Source organism: Oncorhynchus kisutch, linkage group LG26, assembly GCF_002021735.2.
Source record: "Oncorhynchus kisutch isolate 150728-3 linkage group LG26, Okis_V2, whole genome shotgun sequence".
In the NCBI taxonomy this organism is placed as follows: Eukaryota; Metazoa; Chordata; class Actinopteri; order Salmoniformes; family Salmonidae; genus Oncorhynchus; species Oncorhynchus kisutch.
Window position 1 is genome coordinate 9,439,658 of NC_034199.2, and position 25,712 is coordinate 9,465,369.

The 25,712-nt window shown below is 41.5% G+C and overlaps 2 protein-coding genes across 6 annotated transcripts in view; one reads left to right on the forward strand and one right to left on the reverse strand.

Moving 5' to 3' along the window:
- On the forward strand, positions 1–24,968 carry vil1 (villin 1). Of its 3 annotated transcripts, none has more exons than XM_020461503.2 (20): positions 1–334; positions 13,176–13,284; positions 13,430–13,504; positions 13,597–13,793; positions 14,547–14,655; positions 15,718–15,828; positions 17,097–17,305; positions 17,500–17,578; positions 18,339–18,437; positions 18,984–19,137; positions 19,574–19,674; positions 19,805–19,942; positions 20,130–20,288; positions 20,428–20,607; positions 21,477–21,622; positions 21,786–21,930; positions 22,900–23,088; positions 23,280–23,348; positions 23,655–23,807; positions 23,944–24,968. In XM_020461503.2, the coding sequence occupies exons 2-20, from the start codon at positions 13,204–13,206 to the stop codon at positions 24,055–24,057; spliced, it is 2,508 nt and encodes an 835-aa protein (XP_020317092.1). In that variant the 5' UTR covers positions 1–334; positions 13,176–13,203; the 3' UTR covers positions 24,058–24,968. The 3 variants fall into 3 exon arrangements, with proteins under 3 accessions (XP_020317092.1, XP_031662010.1, XP_020317093.1); XM_031806150.1 differs by lacking the exon at positions 1–334 and adding an exon at positions 5,314–5,426; XM_020461504.2 differs by lacking the exon at positions 1–334 and adding an exon at positions 7,952–7,970.
- The window catches only part of zgc:66484 (spermine oxidase), an 11,910-nt gene continuing 10,942 nt past the window's right edge, over positions 24,745–25,712 (reverse strand). For all 3 annotated transcript variants that reach the window (XM_031806160.1, XM_020461509.2, XM_020461508.2), the window contains exon 4: positions 24,745–25,604. In XM_031806160.1, coding sequence (XP_031662020.1) covers positions 25,467–25,604 — 138 coding nt within the window. In that variant the 3' untranslated portion in view covers positions 24,745–25,466. The remainder of the gene's footprint in view (positions 25,605–25,712) is intronic.

Sequence of the window (25,712 nt, forward strand, 5' to 3'; positions counted from 1 at the left end):
CCCAACACCTCAGGCTTACATAAGCCTTGGGAAGGGGAGTTGAGAGTCCGCCAGCCCATGCAGACCAGGAGGGGAGCAATCAGTGGCAGCCGGTCAATGAGGGAAGCAGCTCTGAGGTGCAGGCTCTCTTTATCTCCTTCCAAGCACTTCCAGGCACCACCACCACCGCAGCACCAAGGGGCTGGTTAATGAGTTGGAGGAGCTGGAGGGAGTGGCTGTACAGAAGGGGCTGAAGTTCACCGGCACAAGCAGCAGGTGGAAGAGTGAGAGAGAGTGTGAGAAACCCTGATGCACTGACTCTGTCAAGGAGACGCACGCCCTTCACCTGACTGAGGTAGTTTTTTTTTTGATGGGTGAATGTTCGTTGTTTTGTTTTCTTGTGTTTGTAGGGGGTTGTGGTGCATGGCGCAGGTGTGAACGGGCTTTGATTTCGTGAGAGGGTTGTTTAGTGAGCCAGCTGAGCGAGAGCTGGTGTAAAACCCTTCCTTAGGGCTGACAATGGTTTCAGAGTTGTCAGGAGTGAGCAGGTGTACGTGTGTGCGTTTGCGTGAATGCATAAGTGTGTCGGTTTCTGGAAGCCTGTGTGCATGTGTGCACTGTTTGTGTGGCCCTGCTTGCATTGTTTCTATGTTGTGTATCTGTATGAGCCTACTGTGTGGGTGTGTGTGACGTGTATGCAATTACAGGTCATTATAAAGCTGAGGGGATACGCATAGTACGTATGGCCCTGCTTGCATTGTTTATGTGTTGTGTCTTTACTGTTTGTCCATAGAGGTCTTTTGGTAACCTGCCTTGCTCTGAATTTTCCAATGACGTCTCTCCTCTCTAACCAGCAAGGTTTCTCAGGGGCTCTTTATGTTGAGTTGCTGCATGACTTCAAGGGAACAAAAGTCTGAACCATTAGTGGAACAAACAGCTCCCTACTGTACCAACACATCTCCCACTTAGCATTCGCCAAATTTGAATGGTCCGTTTAGCTTGGTGAAGCACTCTGAAGGTCTCTGAAGAGCCCACCCATTCGTCATTTGACATGGTGGTCCAAATATCACCAAGTGAGGCCATAGTGGTCCGATCCTCTGGACAGTGGATAGACAAAGAGGCCAGTGAACGAGGAGGCAGGACATTAGAGAAGAGAGTGGGTGGCTCAGGGAAGGGGCCTCCATGATAAAGAGAAGGCTTCAGTAATGGCCTGCATTCGATATCTGGTTCAGCTGTAGTTCAAACTGTGTGTGTGTGCGTGCAATTACAGGTCATTTCAAAGCTGTGAGGAACTGCGAGAGTTAATCACTTGTGCATTCCAAGAGTTTGGCTTGAGTGTTGGTAGAATTCACTTAATCTGAAAATCAGGGAGCTTTTAATCTCCAGACTATTATCCAGAGAGCTCTGGCTGAGGTTAAACCAGTACAATGTGGCACAACTACAACCTACATAAAACCAACAGAGGAAAGAGAACACATACTACAACCTATAGACAACCATAATACAAGTTACCAAAAGAGGAAAAATGGCACATACAGGATCATATGTATTTTGCTTCCCTTTACTGTCTAAATCCACAGAGAGACCCCTACTACATAGAAACAACCACTACTGACAAAAAAATAAAAAATACCATGCAACTTCATTGTTACTGAATAGAAACTTAACTAATCAGGTTCAGTTTGAAAGTAATTGATGACCAAAGCCCACTCAAACACAATACATCTAGCTCTCTGTGGTATTCACCATGCAATTGTGTTCTAAAAATATGCACATCTAGTACTTTCTTCAAAGAATTCAACACAAGACCTTACAGTGAAATTAACAATAATTTCCATATACAGTGCATTCGGAAAGTATTCAGAAAATGCATTAAATAAATAAAAATCCTCATCAATCTACACACAATACCCCATAATGACAAAGCGAAACAGGTTTTTAGATTCTTTTTAAAAACAGAAATACCTTATTTACATTATTCAGACCCTTTGCTATGAGACTTGAGATATAGAGCTCAGGTGCACCCTGTTTCAATTGATCATCCTTGAGATGTTTTGACAACTTGATTGAAGTCCCCCTGTGGTAAATTAAATTGATTGGACATGATTTGGAAAGGCAAGATTCAAGATTCTCTGGTCTGATGAAACCGAGATTGAACTCTTTGGCCTGAATGCAAAGAGTAATGTCTGGAGGAAACCTGGCACCATCCCTACGGTGAAGCATGGTGGTGGCAGCATCATGCTGTGAGGATGTTTTCAGAGGCAGGGAGACTAGTCAGGATCGAGGGAAAGATGAACGGACAAAGTACAGAGGGATCCTTTATGAAAACCTGTTACAGAGCGCTCAGGACCTCGGACTGGGGCGAAGGTTCACCTTCCTACAGGACAACGACCCTAAGCACAGAGCCAAGACAAGGCAGGAGTGGCTTCGGGACAAGTCTCTGAATGTCCTTGAGTGGCCTAGCTAGAGCCCGGACTTGAACCCGATCGAACATCTCTGGAGAGACCTGAAAATAGCTGTGCAGGGACTCTCCCCATCCAACCTGACAGATCTGGAGATGATCTGCAGAGAATAATGGGAGAAACTCCCCAAATACATGTGTGCCAAGGATGTAGCATCATACCCAAGAAGACTCAAGGCTTTAATTGCTGCCAAAGGTGCTTCAACAAAGTACTGAGTAAAGGATCTGAATACTTATGTAGATGTGATATTTAAGTTTTTTATTTTCAATACATTTGCTAACATTTCTACAACCCATTTCTACAACCCTTTTTGCTTTGTCATTATGGGGTATTGTGTGTAGATTGATGGGGGAAAACAATCTAATCCATTTTAGAATAAGGCTGTAACATAACAAAATGTGAAAAAAGTCAAGGGGTCTTAATACTTTCCGAGTGCACTGTAAATACCTGGTAATTGTCTGTACCATGAAATTAAGTGTTAGGCTAAATGTATATTCTCCAAACACACAACAAGGGCAGGAGGGAAAGGAAGTACCACAAGTGTCACGGCTGTTGGAAGGAGCAGACCAAGGTGCAGCGTGGTCAGCGTACATTTTCTTTATTAATCCAAATGACGCCAAACAAAACTATAAACACTACAAAAACAAACCATGAAGCTCACACGCAAAGTGCTCTAAACAAAGTCAACCTCCCACAAACACAGGTGGGGAAAAGGGTACCTAAGTATGGTTCCCAATCAGAGACAACGATAGACAGCTGTCCCTGATTGAGAACCATACCCGGCCAACTACAAAGAAATAGAAAACATAGAATGCCCACCCCAACTCACACCATGACCAGACAAAAATAGAGACATAAAAGGGATCTCTAAGGTCAGGGCGTGACAACAAGTGAACATGAGGAGGCCAAACACAATAAGACATCTATAGACTAAGGACAATACCACAGAAACAGAATGACAATGAGACTCCAGTTTTTCACTTTAAAAGTACACCAAACAAAAAACATTGATTGAAAAGTTAAACACCCAACTCTATTTCCCACTTTTAACAATTTCCACTGAAAATTTTACAAAAAACACATTTACTCGAAGAACTGTGCAGGAGTAAATCTTGGTAACAGAATGTAGGTAAAATCTCCCTCAGGTTTTGTGACCACGTTTTAAAAAAAAACTCTGTTTTTGAATTAAGAACGGGGTGTCAGCTATGATATGACACCTTGAGTAAAATAAATATATGTTTAAATTCTAATTGAAGTACAGTAATAAAAGTGGTTTAACATCCGGTACAGACTGACATCATGGGTCCCCGAATTGTACTATACAGAAATCCATAATTCTCTTCATGGTTATGTATCCTGAGTAGGTACACAAAGGTAGAAAACTTTAATATCCTCCTTTGCGTGTTTGGGTATGATTCTACACACTGGCTATTATTCTAATGAGCTCTGCCCCCAACAAGACCACATTTGGTTTAGTCCAGACCAAATCTCTACCAATCATAGACTATGTTTCACAAGTTTGGACATCCCAGTACAGCACAGTAGAGTGGAGTCCAGTACAGTATAGTACAGTACAATACAGTAAATTATACTGTACTCTACTCTAGTGTGCTCTAAGGTACTCAATGACTGTTTATGAATGGACAAAGCCATCGATCACGTAACATCCGTCATTCCTATGTGAAGATTCAATGGAGCATTTGAAGCCAAGGATGTCAGTTAAGGTGGTGTTTCATGGATACATAACATGCACAGTTTGAGCTACTTCAAGAAGTGACGTTGCAGGGTAGCTCAGTGCTGCCCCTTCTCATTGAATATCTCAAGTTGAAGGCCGACCAGAGTACTGCAGGCTGCCATTAGCAACTAAACTATCCTAACTTCTTCTGTGTGCGATTTTAAAATAATCAGTTCGAGGACATACATCTGCTGTAATAGAAGCAATTATTGGTCCCTTGATTGTCTTCTAAATATACATATATTTTTTACACAAAGATCGACATTTTCCAAGTCACTATAATGGGGAATCCTGTTTTCTGCAAAGAATACCTGCAGTACCTTTGTGGCTTCGATGAGAGGGGTCAGTGTTCTTACCTGACTGTACTGCACTAAACTTTACTCTAGTGTTCTGTTCTGTACTGTTCTGTATTGTACTGACTTCTCCTCTACTTGACAAAATGTCAACCACTTTTCAACATCCATTGACGTCCGGTGTCGGTCGGTGCTCAGTGGGTGAGAGGGCTGGTTACAGTACAAGGAAAGAGAGGGGGCTCATGGGTAGGTGTCAGTAAGAGCCGGGAGAGGTGACATTAACTGGAGAGAGAGAGAGAGAAGAGAGGCAGAGAGACAGAAGGAGGGGTTGTCCAGAATGTTTTCACACGTTCTTTGACCACCAGATGACAGGAAGCGAAAGAAAACCGTTATGAGCTGAACATAACAGTTATGAGCTGAACAGTGGAACAGTGGCCAGTGGAAAGGAGGACAGTAGCACTAGACCCAACTGTGGTTTGTGACTACTATGAATTTTCATTGTAGCTAATTCATGCTGCTATTCTGTTCCTAATTTTTCTGTCATTCTGTTACCGGTTTGGTAACAGAATTAAATGTTTTAATCCGTTAATAAATTACAAACCAAATTGTTATCAGTAAAATGAGGGAGAGAAATGGAAAATATCTTAAAGATATGTGGCTTTTTGGTAAAGTTTTTGTGCTCTATTTGTTGTGCTCCTATGAGCTTTTTACATGTAAATGCCCATAAACATTGTGGGGTCTAGGAACAAGGTCGCTCGTCACTAGATAAGAGAAGGCACACACCTGTATGCATATCACCTCTCTCTTTCCATATATGGAGGGAGGGAGAGAGGGAGAGAGAGCGCAAAGTTCAGGTGCTGTAAATCGCATGGGGAGATGTACAGGTAGTCTGCTGCTGCCTGCTAGATCCTGACACATCTCGCCCTCTCCTCTCCACTCCTGTTCCCTCCACATCAGGTGAGTCCTTTGTACAAAGTAACAAGCTAACAGTCGGTTTCTGTGTGTCATGTAGAAAAGGGGCATTTATGCGGCATGAGCTCTATTGATGTGGACAATTAAGGACGAATGATGTCTTGGTCATTGTGGAACCATGGGAGGTTAGCCAGGGAAAATGGACCTATCAGATGTAGATATTAGCTAAAGTAGTAGAAATGTCTGCCTGCAAATGTATTGATATTGGTTATAGGAGAATCATTTATTTGAATGGAAATGGGATTTGTTTGAACAGTATATTGTTACAACAATAAAAATAAGCCAAATCAAAAAGGGTAGTTTTGAGATATTAATATTTGAAATGTCATTTATACTCCTTAATTGAATGAATCTGAAATGTGCATTACAGAATCTAGACATACTCCATATTTGAGAGAACACTATAAAGAGTATAATGACATCAAGATGTTGTCTGTATGGTTGACAGATTAATAGGGTTTTACAGGAGGCATGTATCGGTCTAAAAAATGTCGTCATGATTTTCAATACAAAATGTGTGATGCTTCCTCCCAATGAAGTTCCTATGTGAGAATTCATAGCGGTGGGAAGTAGTGGTGCTGAGGGAGCTGCAGCTCCCCCTGATAAATCAGAATAAAGAAATTACAAAATACAATTTTACAAAAATCAACAACAACAAAAATGATGTATATGGGCCTTTATTACATCTGTATGAGCGGACAAAAATAGTTGCCAGTAGCACGGGGATAAAGAAAATGTCTTGGCACCCCCATCTCTAAACATTGGCTTTGACGCTAGGCAATATTTCCTATACTTACAGAAGGCAAATGTTGATATTAGTTGGCAAGGGTCTTATTACAACATTATTGTGTTTTGATGTACACTATATATACAAATGTATGTGGACACCCCATTGAAATTAGTAGATTTGGCTATTTCAGCCACACCCGTTGCTGACTGAATCGAGCACAACAGACCATGAAATCTCCATAGACGAACATCGGCAGTAGAATGGCCTTACTGAAGAGCTCATTGACTTTCAACATTCCACCGTCATAGGATGCCACCTTTCCAACAAGTCAGTTCGTCAAATTTATACCCTGCTAGAGCTGCCCCGGTCAACTCTTGGTGTTGTTATTGTGAAGTGGAAACATCTAAGAGCGACAACGGCTCAGCTGCGAAGTGGTAGGCCACACAAGCTCACAGAATGGGACCGCTGAGTGCTGAAACACTCACTACCGAGTTCCAAACTGCCCCTGGAAGCAATGTCAGCACAAGAATGGTTCAGCAGGAGCTTCATGAAATGTGTTTTCAGCCGCACACAAGCCTAAAATCACCATGCGCAATGCCAAGCGTCAGCTGGAGTGGTGTGAAGCTCGCCACCATTGGACTCTAGAGCAGTAGAAACGCGTTCTCTGGAGTGATGAATCACGCTTCACCATCTGGCAGTCTGAAGGATTAATCTGCGTTTGGAGGATGCCAGGAGAATGCTACCAGCCCCAATGCATTGTGCCAACTGTAAAGTTTGGTGGAGGAGGAATAATGGTCTGGGCCCGTAGTTCCAGTGAAGGGAAATCTTAACGCTACAGCATACAATGACAAACATACATACATACAATGACATTCTAAACTATTCCAACTTTGTGGCAATAGTTTGGGGAAGGCTATTTCCTGTTTCAGCATGACAATGGCCCCATGCACAAAGCGAGGTCCATACAGAAATGGTTTGTCAAGATCGGTGTGGAAGAACTTGACTGGCCTGTGCAGAGCCCTGACCTCAACCCCATCAAACCCCTTTGGGATGAATTGTAACGCCGACTGCGAGCCAGGCCTAATCGCCCAACATCAGTGCCCGACCTCACTAATGCTCTTGTGGCTGAATGGAAGCAAGTCTCCACAACAATATTGCAACATCTAGTGGAAAGCCTTCCCAGAAGAGTGGAGGCTGTTATAGCAGCAAAGGGACGGACCAACTCCATATTAATGCCCATGATTTTGGAATGAGATGTTTGACGAACAGGTGTCCACATAGTTTTGGTCATATAGTGTATTTCTAATCCCTTTTAAGACTTTTTATGTTAGATGTATTGTAAGACCCCTTTCCCATATTTGACCAGAAATCGAAGCATTTGCTTATTCCTAATTTTCAGGATGGAAAATGGTTGAAAAATGTATATACCTTAATTACTCAAAATTATAGACTCTTAGCCTTCATTTTACACCAAAGTTGATATGCTCCTATAAACTTCACATGTTAGTGCTCATGGATCTTTTTACATGTTACACACTGTGGGGTCTAGGAACAAGGTCGCTCGTAACTAGATAAAAGAAGGCACACACACCTGTATGCATATCACCTCTGTTTGCCATATATGGTCACTAAAGTCATCGACAATCAAAAGTGTGTGTGTGTGTGTGTGTGCGTTAGAGAGAGATGTTAGAGAGAGAGAGAGACAAAGTTCAGGTGCTATAAATGGGTTGGTGAGATGGGCAGGTAGTGACACATCTCACCCTCTCCTCTCCACTCCACTCCTGGTCCCTTCACATCCGGTGAGTCCTTTGTACAACGTACCAAAGCTAACAAACCGTTTCTGTGTGTTTTCGCAAATAAGTGATGTAGCAAATGGGACTTCTTGTGGAATGAGCAAATGGGTGTTTATGTGGAATGAGCTCTGTGTTGAGGTGGACATTTAAGGAGAAATTATGTCTTGGTCATTGTGGAACCTTGAGAGGTTAGCTAGGGAAAATGGCCTCAACACGTATCAGATATATAGCTATCAGCTAAAGTAGTGACTTTTTTTGACTGCAAACATATTCATATTGATTATAGAAGAAACATTTATTTGTCTGAACATGTGTCTGATAATGTGTATATTGTTAGTAACAATATGTCTAAAAATAAGCTAAATCAAAAATAGTATATTAATATTCATATTGTTAAGGTTGAATAAATGAATGTGAAATTTGTTAAACAGAATCTAGACATATTCCATATTTGAGAGAACACTATAAGGAGGATAATTACACCGAGATGTTGTCTGTATCATGTACGGTTCACAGATCATAGGGTTTTACAGGAGGCATGTATAGGTCTAGAAAAGGCCCATTTCATCATGATTTTCAAAGAAATTGCATGTGATACATATTTAAACACCATGTTAAACATCCTTCCTCCCATTGATGATCCTATGTGAGAATTGCCCGTACAATCTGAGATACTAAAAATATTTTCCGCCCTATTATCCAATCATGACACAGGCAAGATAAGTGTCGTTGTGATGAATCATTATTGTATTACTCAACAGACCTCTGAACAGCAGTTATGGGAGGAAAAATGGTGCTGATAAGTTGACTCAAAGTTATTGTTTTATGATAAGCAAACATGCATTTATACTGTGGTTACTCTAAATTGACTTATCGTCAATTTGAAATGAACATTTTGTGAACAATCACTCACTTGGTTTTATTCCATTTGACAACTTACAGAAACGAAAATCAAATAGTTTTCAATATCATGAATTTGGCTGGGATGTGCAAATCAGAGAGAGTGTTTTGAGGACATACATACACTGCATGGAACAGAAAGGAAAGATAAGCTATAGGTTTAGCAGTGATACACATTTAAACAATATACACACACAAACCTACATGTACAAATTACCTCGACTAACCTGTAGCCCCGCACATTGACTCGGTACCGTTACTCCCTGTATATAGCCTCATTATTGTTATTTTATCGTGATACTTTTTATTATTTTTTACTTTAGTTTATTTGGTAAATAATGTCTTAACTCTTCTTGAACTGCACTGTTGGTTAAGGGCTTATAAGTAAGCAATTCCCTGTAAGGTCTACACTGGGTAGACATGTGACAAATAACGTTTGATTTGATTTGAAACCAGCATGGAGCAACTACACAGTAACGAGTTGATGAAGCTGTGAATAGCCTATCATGGGTCTTTGTAGTTATGAGCCTTATATTTATTATTGAATCTATCCAGGGTGTTGGGGTGGGTCATTTGATTGGTTGACAAAACACTCAGGCTACAAAGGGCACAATGTAAAAGGCCTGCTAGTCTGTTTCAGCGATGGCTGCTGTTTGGTTTAGAAGCCATATGGAGACGAGTCTGTGGTTACAAGAAACAGACAGAGTGCAAACACAGCACAATATTACTTTATGGTCCACTGCTCATAAACTGAACTGGGCTTCCATGGTCTATCAGCAGCCAGCCAACTAGCCAGCATGCCAGCCAGTCAGCCACACAGTATGCTGTTCCAGCAGGCCCTCTCATTCTCTAAATGAAGATTCTATTAATCGGGAGAAATAGTTATGTTTAGTGGATGTTTTGCTCCTATATGTTGTTGGGGACTATCGCTACTTGATATTCAATTGAAGCCTTTTCACAGTGGACATTTGAATAAGAGTAGCCTACTCTGTGTCCGAGAAACCAGTCCTTAAGGTTTAACGCCTTGACAAGACCACAGTTCTCTATCTCTCCCTTAGATTGATCAAGAAATTATATTAGCATTATCATAAAAACTTGGCTTTGCCTCAGCAGCCAAATGTATCAACTAAATGACAAGCCATAAATGTGTCAATCCCTCAGCATGCTGTACAATGGAATGGACCACGAAATTAAGCACACGTTAGACACATATCTATTCATAATTCTGTCAGGTCCTCGATAAAAATAAGGCATGAGACCATGATGCAAAAGTTGACATTCAGCTATCTGTCAATATATACCAATATAGCAGTATAACTGTAGACACTGTAGTAAAGCACCATGTGTTTTGACAGACTGCCGTGTTTAAGACTGTGGTAACAATTGGGAGGTACTGAGACTTTCACTTCCTGCTTTGTGGCAGCTGTTTACACTCCCTCTGCAATGGTGGCTTCAAAATATGTTGTTCCTTTTGTGTAGTACAATGAGCACAGACTTAGACACTCTTGAGCAGTATACTCCCATTACCATTCTATGACCTGAGATAGGAAATACTCTACTGAGGTCACATCCAGGAGTGAAAGTAAGGCAGTACTGTCTGGTACGGCGTGACGGCAAAATAAATAGTGGGGGTATGGCATACCGGTAAAACATGATTAAAACAAAATAATTAAAGCAAAATTCCAAGAAAACTGTAGGCTATTACACTATTATATATCATTGCCACATGAAAAATGAGCAAATGGGATTGAAAACGTGTAGTATAGCTTATGCTCCAAAATGTGATGTGGTTCTACGAGAACACTCACACTTTGCCAAGGCAGGGAGAGATGAGTGGTTGACAGCAGTAGACGTACTGTATCAATTCTGGCCTAATGACAATTGCCAAATGCCGTTACACTTTTTGGTGTTTTGTGTAACATATGTCTTTTTCCATTCACCACTGTTTGGAGTCTGGAAATATGTTGCGAGTGGATGAACATGTGCGGTTGGCCTAGTAAAGGAGCTCTTTGAAGTGATCGTTTGACAATCAGATGACAACATCAAGACTGGTTGTGTTTATGCCACAGTAAAAGGTCATACATTTTAATAGTTAAATGAGAAATCTTTACGGCTTGGCCCACAGAGATCCTATTGAATCAATGGGGATTCTGTATGGAATTCTATGATAACCCAACACTAAACAATACATTAATTGCACTATAACAGTGACAAACAGTGCCCACAAACTGTTAGGGCCTACATAAAGCTGACCCAACAGCAGTCCCAACACCTTACCACTGCTACACCTGGCTTTCAACGGAGCCTTGTCTGGCAGCGAAACAGTTAATTCAGCCTAATTTATTGCCTTTAAAATAATCTAAGCTGATATGGCTGACTTGCTTGAACAAATGTGGTTTCTACTGATGATTGCGATGTACAAAATATGGCATAAGGGGACGACAAGCGGATAAGAGGCCATCTGTAATTTCGATTAAGACATTAATGAGCGAGCAACGACAAACGTCATCAATATAAGTGTTTGTTCAGCACTTTTGAAATGTACAGCGACAGAATTCAGAACATGGGCAGTTCTTACAGTGTACTCCCTGTACAACAAGTCAGAACCATAGGATAAATAAAGGGGGCATATAAACAGACAATGAATGCTCTTACAACATTCAATGATTACATTTCTCTAAAACAGGTTATAGGCTACAGTACATGTGCACCACCAAGTTAGAACAGTAGGTGAAATTAAGAGGTGAAAATAGACGTCAAATAACACAATTCTATTATAGAATGTTGCGTGTGCTGAATTTTCACGTGCAAGCCAGGTGCCACCACTACTATCAGTGGCACTGTCAAAGCTGTACAAAAAAAAGTTGGCAAACAAGCACACGGCCACGAACTATGTGTTTACAAAACCGCGTTGGTGAATGTAGACCAAACTATTAGGTTGAGGCACATGAGCTACTAACAGCGTATTACATAACATACACTTAGCATTACTTTCTTAGCTACAGTATACATGTCTCCCTGGCATATTACATCGTTTATGCAGCAGCATACAAGACATTTTTGGACTGGCGGCAGTTCTTTGTGGGCAAATTTTGTCATGAAACTTTGTCATTAGTCCGGCATACTCTGGATTTATCGTGGGAAAAAACACACAGCCACTCCACTGAATAGCAGGCTAACATTAGTGATTGCTTTGCAATGCTTGAGGTTAGCCACTGATTCCTTCCAAACGACTCATTTTGTTGAATTTGCGATTTCCAGCTTGTTGTGTAATGTTTATGTTCAATGACCGATGAGCACCGATACGTTTTATCTATAATTTCTCTTCATTATTAATCTTTATATGACAAGGATTAAAAAGGAGTTGCCTGTAGATTGTCGACTTGATTCATGATGATGACTGCTAGCTTGCTAGCTAAGACTTTGAAAGTAAGATATTGACATGATCAGTCCAATCAAAGCTACTGTGCATATAACGTGATTTGACGTGATTTTATCTGTGGCCAATGACCTTGAGCCTTCTTGAAAGGGCATCTGTAATATAACTCTATGTCAGGACCCAAAGGGCTGAAATTCTGGATGTCTTAGTAAGCTAAGGACTTAAACTTGGTGATGACGTACTGTCCCCATGAGTGACAGAAAACTGAGCCAATCAAGGCGCAATGCTCCTATTTTCTGCTGGCTCGCCCCACCAAAGAAAGCACTGAGCTAGGATGAAACTCCTGCATTTTGGAGCTGCCTTACTCAAGAAAACAAAAAAGAGACCATGTGTGTATGCAGCTTTATTAACTGAATTATATATATACTTTTTTATACATTGTTTGCAAACTAATATGAGATATGTATTAATGCCACAATAACATGAAAAACAGGCAAGCCACCCCCCAAAAGAAACAAATACATATTTATTTATTTTTCAAAAAATGTGGGGCTCAAAACAGGTGGGGCTCTGATTAGGCCCACACACAAGCGTGTACACACAAAGGACATCCAGTACAAGGAATACATTGAATCTACTTTCACCCCTGTCACATCATTGACTCTGCCAATGATCAACTCATTGACTTATGGATCAACTCCTCCCCTTAGCCAGTCATGTGAGGTAGCAGAGCAAGATAACACTAGGCAACAGTACAGATTATAGAGTTTGTGTCTGTTTTGATTATGTTTTTCGGTATTTCAAGCCCTTTGAATCATTGTCTGGAATACTATTGAACATGTAAACAACAGAATATGAATAGGTGAGCTTCATTAATAAATAGTGAACGACCACTAACTCCCCCCCCCCCCCCCCCCCCCCCTTCCCTCTAGGTATCTTCTCCAAGCTGAATCTGGCACCATGCCACAGATCGAGGTCAAAACCCAAGTTGCAAAAGTCCTCAATAAAACCACGCCAGGGCTGCAGATATGGAGAATAGAGGTGAGAGAACAGCACATATTTCCTTTGTCATCACTACATAAGGAATATGTCGAACATGTAAATAACAATTTAGGTTCATTATCAAACTTTTTCACACAATGAAATGAAATGCAATTGAACTGGTTCCAATTTTCCAATTGGTCAGGCCTTGGAGATGGTGCCCTTCCCTTCTAAAGCATATGGAAATTTCTATGAAGGAGACAGCTATATCATTCTATACGTAAGTAATCAATGCACCGTTATGATGCACCCAAAATGATACATACAGTGACATCCCAGTAACATCATGTCTCTCTCTGTCTGATCTCGTAGACCAATAAGATGAACAGCTCATTCACCTACGACATCCACTTTTGGCTCGGAAAGGACACCTCCAACGATGAGCAGGGGGCGGCGGCCATCTACACCACCATGATGGACGAGCACCTGGGAGGTGTGGCTGTGCAGCACCGCGAGGCGCAGGGCTATGAGAGCGACACCTTTCGCGGATACTTCAAACAGGGCATCATGTGAGCTACGTAGTCCACACCCTACACCTGCCTACTGCATGGAAAGAAAAGGAACAACTCTGATACAATGATTCCCATTGAACACAGACAAATTAGCAGCAGCTCACATGTATCCAATGCAACGTCACTATTTACACTAGAGACAAGCAACTTGAGTTCCTCCAACTCATCACTCAAATAAGCCACCATGTTGGCTTAACCTCAAAGTAAACACACCCAAACACCCATAAAAATAAATCTACCCAACACCCACACACAGTGTAGTGGCACTGCCTCAAACCAAGATATTTGGAATGATTATGGCGCCATGAAAGACAGTGGCAAGAGAAACACCTTGTTGATATACAAGAGGTGACAATAGGAGGAACCAGAATCCTGAGAAAAAAGGTAGGTACTGGTATTTCTGTAGCCATCATCGGTTTTGTGCCGTAAATCATAGTGAAATTATATCACCTCCCACTCTCTACAGCAAAAGGCCATTTCCCCTTGTGGTGACGTACCTAACATGTAATGGTTTTCAGAAGCATCAGAGGTGTATTCACTAGGAAACGAGTAGAGACAAACAGGCTGAAACGGGAAGGGATCTACCTGAAGATGTCCAATAAGAAAAACACATTTTTGTTTCAAAACCTTTTGCTGAAATTTGCGCTAAGGAATACAATCCTGGTAATTGCCAAATAACAACAGAAATGGTTTCAGACCATCATTCATGGCTGTCATCTGACAACATTTCTTGCGCATGTTTTTCTGCAGCTACAAGAAGGGCGGCGTGGCATCTGGGATGAAGCAGGTGGAGACCAACACCTACAACATCCGTCGCCTGCTCCATGTCAAGGGAAAAAAGCATGTGGTGGCTGGAGAGGTGAGAAAGCTCAAGCCAATGTGACCCTTGTGGAATATACTGCCTTCACAGCCTCTGCTCTGCCCCTGACTAGGATGTCTACTTCAGTTACTATATTTTCTTCTTCAATTTGACTTGACTAGAAACAGCTCAGCCGGTGCATGTCACTTCCTTTTCTGCCTCGGAACAAATGCAAAACACTTCATGTACAGCGGATTTAACTTATATCGCTGAGTCTACCTTCAATGTTCAACTCAGACATACTACTAATTGTGAAAGCTGAGTAGAATAAGGAAGATATTGTTAACCCAACGAGTACCCCATAATGCCGGTGCATTTTAGACTTCTAACCCCTTTTTCCAAAAAAATTTAGCTGCAGACTTCTGGGTTGTATCATTGGATTAGTCTAGTTCATCTGCATCCACAGATACCAACCATTCTGTGTGATTAACAGGGGCTGTGCTAGAGTGGTGTTTGTGAAACAAGGGAGTATTCCAAAGGGTCCCGGTGCCAGGTCTTTTTACAGAAACATCTGTGTCCAAATGATTGGAGCTACAAACTATTAAAATCTATCTATAAAAAGCTGAGACTCCCACGGATATTCTACGATGCTTACGTGCGACACAAGAGTCTTTAAAAGATAAGGTTTCTACATAAAATATCATAGGAAATCCCAGGACATAATGTTTGTAATAATGTAATAATCTCACAAAGTCACTGGCACAAACTCCAAACTCCATACAGTTGTCACTGACTAGTTGGATATTCAATTCCCAGTGAGCCAACAATTTCCCTACTTATAGCATTTATATTCATTTTTTATCAGATTTTTTAATCAACATTATTATGGAATTCATCTGTGTTTTTTCCATCCCCATCAATCCCCCTTTCCATCATCATCATCCCCCTTTCCATCATCATCATCCCCCTTTCCATCCCTATCAATCCCCCTTTCCATCATCATCAATCCCCCTTTCCATCCCTATCAATCCCCCTTTCCATCAACATCAATCCCCCTTTCCATCCCTCTTTCCATCCCCATCATCCCCCTTTCCATCATCATCAATCCCTCCTTGAGAACAGGTGGACATGAGCTGGAGCAGCTTCAACAAGGGGGATGTGTTCCTACTGGACCTGGGCAACCTCATCATCCAGTGGAACGGACCCAAGAGCAACCGCATGGAAAAACTCAAGGTAAGGAGACATTTTCGACCACAGCCATAGAGATACTACAGCAATACTACTTTAACAAAACTTTACGGGTGACATTTTCGTTGTCTAAACGCTGCGAGCAAAAATGGACAGATCTCGTCAGAGTTTAGTTCCTGTCTATGCTTCAAGATTTTTTTATTCAACCAGGCAAATCAGTTAAGAACAAATTCTTATTTAAAATAACGGCATAGGAACCGTGGAATAACTGCCTTGTTCAGGGGCAGAACAACAGATTTTTACCTTGTTAGCTCGGGAATTCGATCTAGCAACCTTTTGGTTACAGGCCCAACGCTCTAACCCTAGGCTACCTGCCACCCCATTTTACCACCCAAAGTTTTAATGAAGTGAAACTGTGGAGCGGTGGTACTTTGTTTTTACTTTGGTGCATCATGAATGAGAGATAAGTAAAAGCAGGAGTTCAACCACATTGCTTTCACACCTCCAAGCATGTGAGGTCAGTGATAACCATAAGGAAGAGAAGTGAGGGGTGCATTTTTTAAAGTATTCAAACAAGGCCCCTATGTAGGAAGACCTCTGCCTCTAAACCTAACCCTTCCAGCATGGAAAGTGTAACAGTATAGCTTCCGTCCCTCTCCTCGCCCCTACCCGGGCTCGAACCAGGGACTCTCTGCACACAGACAACAGTCACCCACGAAGCATCGTTACCCATCGCTCCACAAAAGCCACGGCCCTTGCAGAGCAAGGGGAACCACTACTTCAAGGTCTCAGAGTAAGTGACGTCACCGATTGAAACGCTATTAGCGTGCACCACCGCTAACTAGCTAGCCATTTCACATCGGTTACACTCAACCTCCGCAGCAACCAGTGATCCGGGTCACGGCACCAATGTAACAGTATAGCTTCCGTCCCTCTCCTCGGGCTCGAACCAGGGACCCTCTGCACACAGACAACAGTCACCCACGAAGCATCGTTACCCATCGCTCCACAAAAGCCACGGCCCTTGCAGAGCAAGGGGAACCACTACTTCAAGGTCTCAGAGCAAGTGATGTCACCGATTGAAATGCTATTAGCGCGCACCACCGCTAACTAGCTAACCATTTCACATCGGTTACAACTAAGAAAGGAGTGTGGTTCCAATGGCTCAATGGTGGGTTTGATTGTAAAGTACTGCCCCTGCACTCAAGGTGCTTTGGATAAAAGCATCAGCTAAAAACTAGCATTCCAGAGCGCCCTAGTCCCCTGGTGGTGGTATGATTGGTGGATATTGTCACGTTTGTTTTTCTCTGCAGGGGATGAATCTAGCCAAAGACATCCGTGACAGGGAGAGAGGGGGACGGGCACAGGTGAGCGTGGTGGAAGGGGACGACGAGAAGTCTTCAGAGGAGGCCATGAAGCTGATGAAACAGCACCTAGGAGAGACAAGACGGGACATCAGGGACTGCATCGCACCTGACGACATCGTCGACCAAAAGCTGAAGTCCAGCGTGAAGCTCTTTCAGTGAGTGCTGACCACTGACATGACCTCAGGGATATCTATAACCTCCTTATGACCTGTCATAGACATGATAAGCTCTTATGACCTGTCATTGACATGTACTGTAGCAGATGTGAACTAGCCACCGAGAGCTAGCAATTTTTCTTCCAGAATTATTTAAAAAAAAATATGTGTAACATTCTGTTTGTTCTGTGCAGTATCTCAGATGCCCAGGGGAACCTTGTGGTGCAGGAAGTGGCAGTGAAGCCTCTGACTCAGGACCTGTTGAATCACGAGGTGATTCCCCAATCAGGGAAAGGGGAGGGGGCATGTTAAAGGAGAAGGGGTTTAAAGTGCACTTTGTTGCCACTTGTCTACTCAAGCAAAATTGTATCCAGAATTCAAAGTACAGTATTTGGGCGTGTGCTATTAAATTATATTGACTGAGCTTAAGCCTAATAAAATGATCAGGTTCATACAAGAATGAGAAGATGATAAGGATAATGATAAAGATCCTTCTGCGAAATGTGTAAGCTGAGAGAGATAAGTATGTGTAAGTTTAACACTAGTTCTGTGATGTTTTAATGAGAACTGAAAGAGAGACTATTTCTGCCCTGTGACACCGAACAGAGACAAACATGCTTCCCCTTGAGGGCTTGCATGTGGTCTCAACAGTCAAAATTAGCCAAACTTCTAATACTAATACATCTAGATTACAAGGGGTACACAGAAAATAAATACACTGTCTGTCTCGTCTAAGTATTTCAGTAGCCAACACTGATGTGGTTTAAAACCATGAGAAATGAGGCTAACATGAAAATTGAGGTAACTGGTTCTCATAGTAATTGGTTCTCATTTTTAGCGCAGTGAAAATGAATCTGTTGGGATTGTTACAGACATTCTCGGTATGCTACATAATAATTGTCCCTATGTACAGAAGTGAATAATGCAGTACTGGCACTCAGGAAAACAGTAAACCTCTTTACTGGGCAGTGGAGGTATAAATAAATGTAATTTCATACATGAGACATCTAATCTATATCTACTAATTTCACAGGACTGCTTTCTGTTGGATCAAGGTGGTACGCAAATCTTTATCTGGAAAGGAAAAAAGGCTTCCAAGACAGAGCGGTCTGAGTCTTTGGATAAAGCAGAAGTGAGCCGCGCCTCAACACATATTAGTTTGACAATGGTTTTGATACCCCTTTGCTGTCCCCTATAGGCTTTTTAGGGGAATTCAGACTGACTGTTATAGGGGGTCCTAAAATATCAGACACCCTCGGTTTGTACATCCCATATAACAAATACCCAAACAAGTTAACCCTGAGACACTTTAACCACCTGAGACACTTATTCTGGTCCTGGATCTAAGCTCCACTCAATGATTTACCCACTCTCTCTGACACCCATATATCTATAACATTCTAATGTATGAATACTTTGGTATGTTCCTAGCAAAATAAAAAATAAACAAAGCACAGGAATTACATTCCATGTGATCCCTACAGATGTACAATTTTAATTTGAGCCAGTTTGGAAAATAATCCTGCAGCAACAAGAAATGTGAACTATTATGTGGATTGTAATGAATGCAATGATTTTAGGGGTTGATAGGATGTGTTTAGGGGTTTTCATCAACAAAATAGTGATCAAATTAAGATCCCACATCTGTATTTTAAAATCTAAAATCTTGGAATTCTAGGCATACAAGAAGGCGAAGGGCTACCCTATCTCCACCTACATCGAGACGGTGAATGATGGTGCTGAGTCTGCCGTATTCAAGCAGCTTTTCCAGAGGTGGACCGTGAAGGGTCAGACTGTGGGGATGGGCACCACAAGCAGCACAGGGAAAATTGGTGAGCAAGTCACACTGGATATACACTCAATGCACAGTAAAACTCAAATTATGTCAATTAGCCTATCAGAAGATTCTAAAGTCATGACATCATTTTCTGGAATTTTCCAAGCTGTTTAAAGGCACAGTTAACTTAGTGTATGTAAACTTCTGTCCCACTGGAATTGTGATACAGTGAATTATAAGTGAAATAATCTGTCTGTAAACAATTGTTGGAAAAATGACTTGTATCATGCACAAAGTAGATGTCCTAACCAACTTGCCAAAACTATAGTTTGTTAACAAGAAATTTGTGGAGTGGTTGAAAAATGAGTTTTAATGACTCCAACCTAAGTGTATGTAAACTTCTGACTTCAACTGTATTTCTCAATTTGACTAATGAAACTAAGCACTCAGTATTCACTGGTAAAAAAAAACGTGTTTTCTTGACAATGCAGCCAAGGTTGAGCAGATCAAGTTTGATGCAACCTCCATGCATGCAAGGCCTGACCTGGCTGCCCAGCAGAAAATGGTGGACGACGGAACAGGCGAAGCAGAGGTTGGTTGCTAACAAGAATTCTTCTGTCACATCCTGTTATAACTAGCTTTGACACAATATTGATTCATAATCCTCCCCTTTAAACTATACATCCAATGGACACCAATATGCCCTATTTTCCTCCAACCAGGTGTGGAGGTTAGAGGACAGTGAGCTGGTGCCTGTGGACAGGAAGTGGTTGGGCCACTTCTATGGAGGCGACTGCTATCTCATCCTCTACAAATATGAAGTCAGCAACAGGAGTCACTACATGCTATACATGTGGCAGGTCAGAACACCCTGCTAGCCACCATTCCCTGTATGACATAGCTCTTTTTCTGCTTGGCAATCAAGCTTTTGTTAATACCAGAAAATGTTGATACGAGAAGAGCTTAATTTCATGACTTAGTCTCTGGCTTGCTTTCTGCAACCTATGCAGATAGATAACTAGGATGTGTTTGATGTGTGCAATATAGGGTCGTCATGCGACCACGGGAGAGCTAGCTGCCTCTGCTTTCCAAGCCGTGAACATCGACCGGCAGTACAACGGGGAGCCAGTTCAGGTCCGAGTGCCCATGGGGAAAGAACCACTCCACCTCATGGCCATATTCAAGGGCAAGATGGTGGTCTATGAGGTAAGCCCTCCATGTGTTCCTTTGTCAATTACTTTTCAAGGAAATTCTTGGAATGTTTCAAATCTACCATCTTAAAAGATTCTCATTGGAATCTCATAACGATTGTATGTAATCATTCGATGGTAATCATGGTTTGCAGGAGGGGAGCTCCAGAGTCAACTCTAAACATGTCCAGCCGGCAGTTCGTCTCTTCCACATCCACGGCACCAACGAGTTCAACACCCGCGCCATTGAAGTGCCGGCACGCTCTTCGTCCCTCAACTCCAACGATGTCTTTGTGCTCAGCACTGACACTTGCTGCTATCTGTGGTATGGAAAGGTAAGCAGCAAAAACACCATAACCTTGTAATCCAGGTTAAGCAGAGTAACAAGTCTCTAGCTAAGCATTGATGAGGAGAGTACAAACAGTGGCGTCATGCCCCCTCAGATTTGCCCAGTTTTTTTTTTTTAGATAAGCAAGAAATTACTAAATGTACTAAAGGTTCTTGGGTTATGATACTACAGTGCCTTGCGAAAGTATTCGGCTCCCTTGAACTTTGCGACCTTTTGCCACATTTCAGGCTTCAAACATAAAGATATAAAACTGTATTTTTTTGTGAAGAATCAACAACAAGTGGGACACAATCATGAAGTGGAACGACATTTATTGGATATTTCAAACTTTTTTAACAAATCAAAAACTGAAAAATTGGCCGTGCAAAATTATTCAGCCCCCTTAAGTTAATACTTTGTAGCGCCACCTTTTGCTGCGATTACAGCTGTAAGTCGCTTGAAATATCCAATAAATGTCGTTCCACTTCATGATTGTGTCCCACTTGTTGTTGATTCTTCACAAAAAAATACAGTTTTATATCTGTCTATATTATATCTGTCTATATCTGTCTATCTATATTTATGTTTGAAGCCTGAAATGTGGCAAAAGGTCGCAAAGTTCAAGGGGGCCGAATACTTTCGCAAGGCACTGTATATACTAGTGTGGCAGTTGTACTAAACTCCTAAGTCATAAAATATCCTAAATAATCAATGTGCATGATTAATAAAAAATTAAACAGGTATATACATATTTTTACATAGAATTAGGCGATTATGGCTCTAGATTGAAGGAAAATAATGGGTGTCTGATGTCCCTGAGTTCAAGGGCAGTACTTTACCTAGTTATGCGACAGGTATGACTCTCATCCCTTGCAGGGCTGCAGTGGCGATGAGCGAGAGATGGGCAAATCCCTGGCAGACATCATCTCCAGGAGGGAAAAACAGGTCATTGCAGAGGGCCAGGAGCCGGCTCACTTCTGGGTCAATCTCGGAGGCAAGTCCCAGTATGCCGACAGCAAGAGGTACTACACTTGATACCTTGGTTTTATAGTTACCTAAGGGCCCTGTTCATCTGAATTCAGTTAGCTTGTTTTATTAATGAACTCAGAAAAACATTGTTTACAACTGAAAATTACATCCCTTTTTTGATGCCTTCTTCCTGATCCGTCTGTGGTCTCTGCCAAGGCTTCAGGAAGAGCACACAAACATCACCCCACGTCTCTTCGAGTGCTCCAATCAGACAGGCCGCTTCCTGGCCACGGAGATCACCAACTTCAACCAGGACGACCTGGACGAAGATGACATCATGTTGCTGGACATATGGGACATGGTGAGGGCCTGTCTTTTTAGCATTTATTTGTATTTATTAGGGATCTCCATTAGCTGCTGCCAAGCTACTCTTCCAAGGTACTCTTCCACTCTTTCATTAAGGCATTTACATCACAAATTAAACAAAAGATAAAACAGTACATCATATAACATTACACCACTACGTATCTACAATAGAAAATGTATAATACCACCATACAACAATATTGCAATGAACGTGTGTGTAGAGTGAGTGTGCTAGCGTTTGTGCGTATGCCGTGTGTCTGTACCTGTGTGTGTGTCACTTCACAGTACCTGCTATTCCATAAAGAGTGACAATATTGTCTGCTATCATCCTCAGTCATTTTCTATCAAAGTTGTCAGATCCTGGTGGCTTGTCATTGTTGATAGACAAAAAAAATAATGTAATCACCTCTTCTGCACTCACTTAATGGAATTCAAAATTGCAATGCTTGTCTTTCATAATTTGTTCAGTTATACTTGAATGTGTAGAATCAGCATTTGTTGCTGGCATGTCATTCCTAAGTTTGCTAATCTTGCCAATGAAAAAAAACATTTGAAAGTAGTTGGCAAAATCAGTGGGTGTTGTGATGAATGAGCCATCTGATTCAATGAATGATGGAGCTGAGTTTGCCTTTCTGCCCAACATTTCATTTAAAATGCTCCAAAGCATTTTTACTATCACTCTTTACATCATTTATATTTGTTTCATAGTATAGTTTCTTATTATTTTTATTCAGTTTAGTCACCTGATTTCTCAATTTGCAGTACAACTTCCCAATCGGTTGTGCCTGGAGTCCAAACTGATTTACCCTGTTTCCCCATGGTTACAGTTTGGGTTCCAGGCTACTACTGTACTGTCCTTTGGTGGCCACTATCAATCTATGGTCTGGAGGTCTGGTTCTTGTAAAACACAAGCCGCCCTGAGAGGACATCCTTCCTTACAAACCCTTGACCTCTTCTTACTCAGGTGTTCCTGTGGATCGGCAAGGGAGCCAATCAAATAGAGAAGGACAATGTGGTCCCCACGGCACAAGAATACCTGAAGTCCCACCCAGGGGGTCGGGATGTAGACACCCCCATCGTGATGATCAAACAGGGCTTTGAGCCTCCCACCTTCACTGGCTGGTTCCACGCCTGGGACCCACACATGTGGAGTGTATGTAGCAAGAATTAGTCATTATGAGATAATAATACACACTGTAGCAGGGTCATGTGCTTATAACAAGTCTAACAATGCATTATAACTGCATCATAATGCATTACACCTGTTGGTTTCAAGTGTTACCAAAATGTGTTTACTCGGGGCACAAAATGTTGATTTAAACAAGCTGATTATTATGTCCACAGGGAGGGAAGTCCTACCAAGAATTGAAGGCTGAGCTTGGAGATGCCACTGACATCATCCAGATCACTGTGGTGAGTCTACTCTCTCTCAAGCGCACTAACATAATCTGATTTATGAAACTGTTCTCATGTAAGCATTCTTTACAAATGCAGTGCATCTACAGTATGCAAATGGAAATGTATTTAAGTGTTAGTGTTAATCTGACTCACGGAAAACAATGTCTACCAAGAGTTGCCGAAAGGTCTAGCCACCAGTTGACCTGGTGTTTTAACCTAGCCTAGCCAATTAGGAAAAATGATGGCATTGTCACAGAAACCAGTCAGATATGATTTTCTGCAACGGTTAAAGGAATGGTCTCTGTCTGTTTGTGGTTACAGGAGAGAACCACATCCAATTCCACTCAGAATAACTCCAAGAACACTGGAATACCACTGTTGCAACCTACCGTTCAGGCCACCTTCCCTGCAGACAAGCTGTTGAACTGCCAGACAGAGGACCTGCCCGAAGGGGTTGACCCCACCAAGAAAGAGGTAAACTACACCCTTAGAACTCCATGATTGGTTTCTCTTCAGTCTATATTTCAGAGTAGCTGCCAGCTAAATGCATGCTTATCGTTCTCACTCATCTATTATAACATGTACTATACCATACCTTTATCTTTTCCAGGAGCATCTTTCCAATGATGACTTTGCTCTGATCCTGGGTGTGTCCAGGGTAGAGTTCTACTCCATGCCCAACTGGAAGCAGCAGAATTTGAAGAAAGAGAAGGGTCTATTCTAGGAGTATATCTACACCGTGGGCCTCATTTTGACAGTGTGTAATAACGGCACTGTTGTCAAATCTTCTCAAACTCTATTTCAAAAGGAGTTTGGAATGCAAGCGTTCGAAATTCTGCATCTTGAATCTGCACTGTTATTTGTGCATCTTAGACCTGCAGAAATATTACTCCAGCGTGGACATGACATGATTTTTTAAATGAGCCCCACTAAAACAAAAGTATATGGAGTATTTCAGACATGGTTGAAACTTTTTCTCGCTTTCAAAATGAGGCCCCTCGTGTTTTGTCATCTAGCCTTGCACTTCTACTCTTAGCCAAGAGAGTGTGTGAATGAGTGGGTCGTTCTCAAATAACTGTAAACAACATATTAAAGCGCCTTTAGGTTTAGTCTTGCAAATAATCTATGATTTGTTTTCTTGCTTCTGAAATGTCGCTGTTAAAATTTAGGCAATCGAGTTATGAAGATGACATTTGTAGTTGATAGAAAGGATTCTACACATTCTATTATTGGAGATTTAGCATAGGCTTCATTTGCAGCACTTTCCCCCTGAATTGCTAGTTGTGTCACAGAATTATATCTGGATATGTAATGTGCCTGTCAGGCATTTCAAAATAAGTAGAATATGATGTTGGTTCTATACTTTATGTCCACGATTAGCCTTAATATTGAAAACATATCTGCAAAAATATATTTGCAATCTTCAGAGGACCACAATGGCTTAGTTTATTAGTAGGTACTTTGTGTTTCATAATATACATGTTGAGGTGTAACGTATCAATGAAATTATGACTGTCAAATGGAGATATCTATTGGGGTATTTTGTTTTTGCTATGTTGGATAAGCAGATGAATACATCTCTATGAAGATCATTTGCAATGCTACAATGACAGTCAATAAAGACCCTATTCCCCAGTTTGTGTTTTCAATACCTTCAGCAAATCATAATGAATCATACTGATATGTGCATCAAATTTTAAATGTGAAAACAAATGGTAGTGTGGCGTATCTAATTGGGATCCAATTAATATATTCATCACACAAAAAATGTATTTGTCAACGACAAAAAAGGTGTCATTTAAAATTACAGCTACGGTTTCAAGTTACACGAAAAAAAGGAAAAAGGTCATTACATTATGAGTCAGGCAATCTTAGTATGCTAACCAATCCCTAAAAGAAAGAACTGATACTGTGACATACAACTACAATTACAAAGCACTTCAACTTTAACACAATCGCATGATGGTGACCAAAGTCCACAGCTGAATCCATAGTGGTGACATTCATAGTGGCTAATGATTTCAAGCAGCTGCTTACTAGATATCGAAAACAATTCATGGTAATTTCATCAGTATTAGTAACCTGCTGACAAGCTGGAGTTCTTAGTAAATGAGGCGTTTTGTGTATCACTCGTTAGAGGAATCGGGGCTCACTATCGGCGTAATGGTCAATGAGTCTTTGTGCTTCTCTGATGCCCGTCATGTAGGCCCCATGAGTGGTGGTGTAGAAGTTCACGTGGGTGGCCTCGCCAGCAAACAGCACCTGAAGAGGCTGAACATACAGAGACCAGAGTAGAGGTCAATTCGGGGAGTAAGTTGAAATTCTATTCATCAATGGAAAAATCTTCATAGAAAACAATGGATAATTTCCATTTCATGA

What these genes read in the sequence shown, in the direction of transcription:
- vil1 (XM_020461503.2), top strand. Translation starts at nt 13,204, where the DNA reads ATGCCACAGATCGAGGTCAAAACCCAAGTTGCAAAAGTCCTCAATAAA. An exon ending in ACGGAACAGGCGAAGCAGAG is followed by an intron (nt 19,675 to 19,804) that starts GTTGGTTGCTAA and finishes TCCTCCAACCAG; the next exon opens with GTGTGGAGGTTAGAGGACAG. An exon ending in ACATCATCCAGATCACTGTG is followed by an intron (nt 23,349 to 23,654) that starts GTGAGTCTACTC and finishes TTGTGGTTACAG; the next exon opens with GAGAGAACCACATCCAATTC.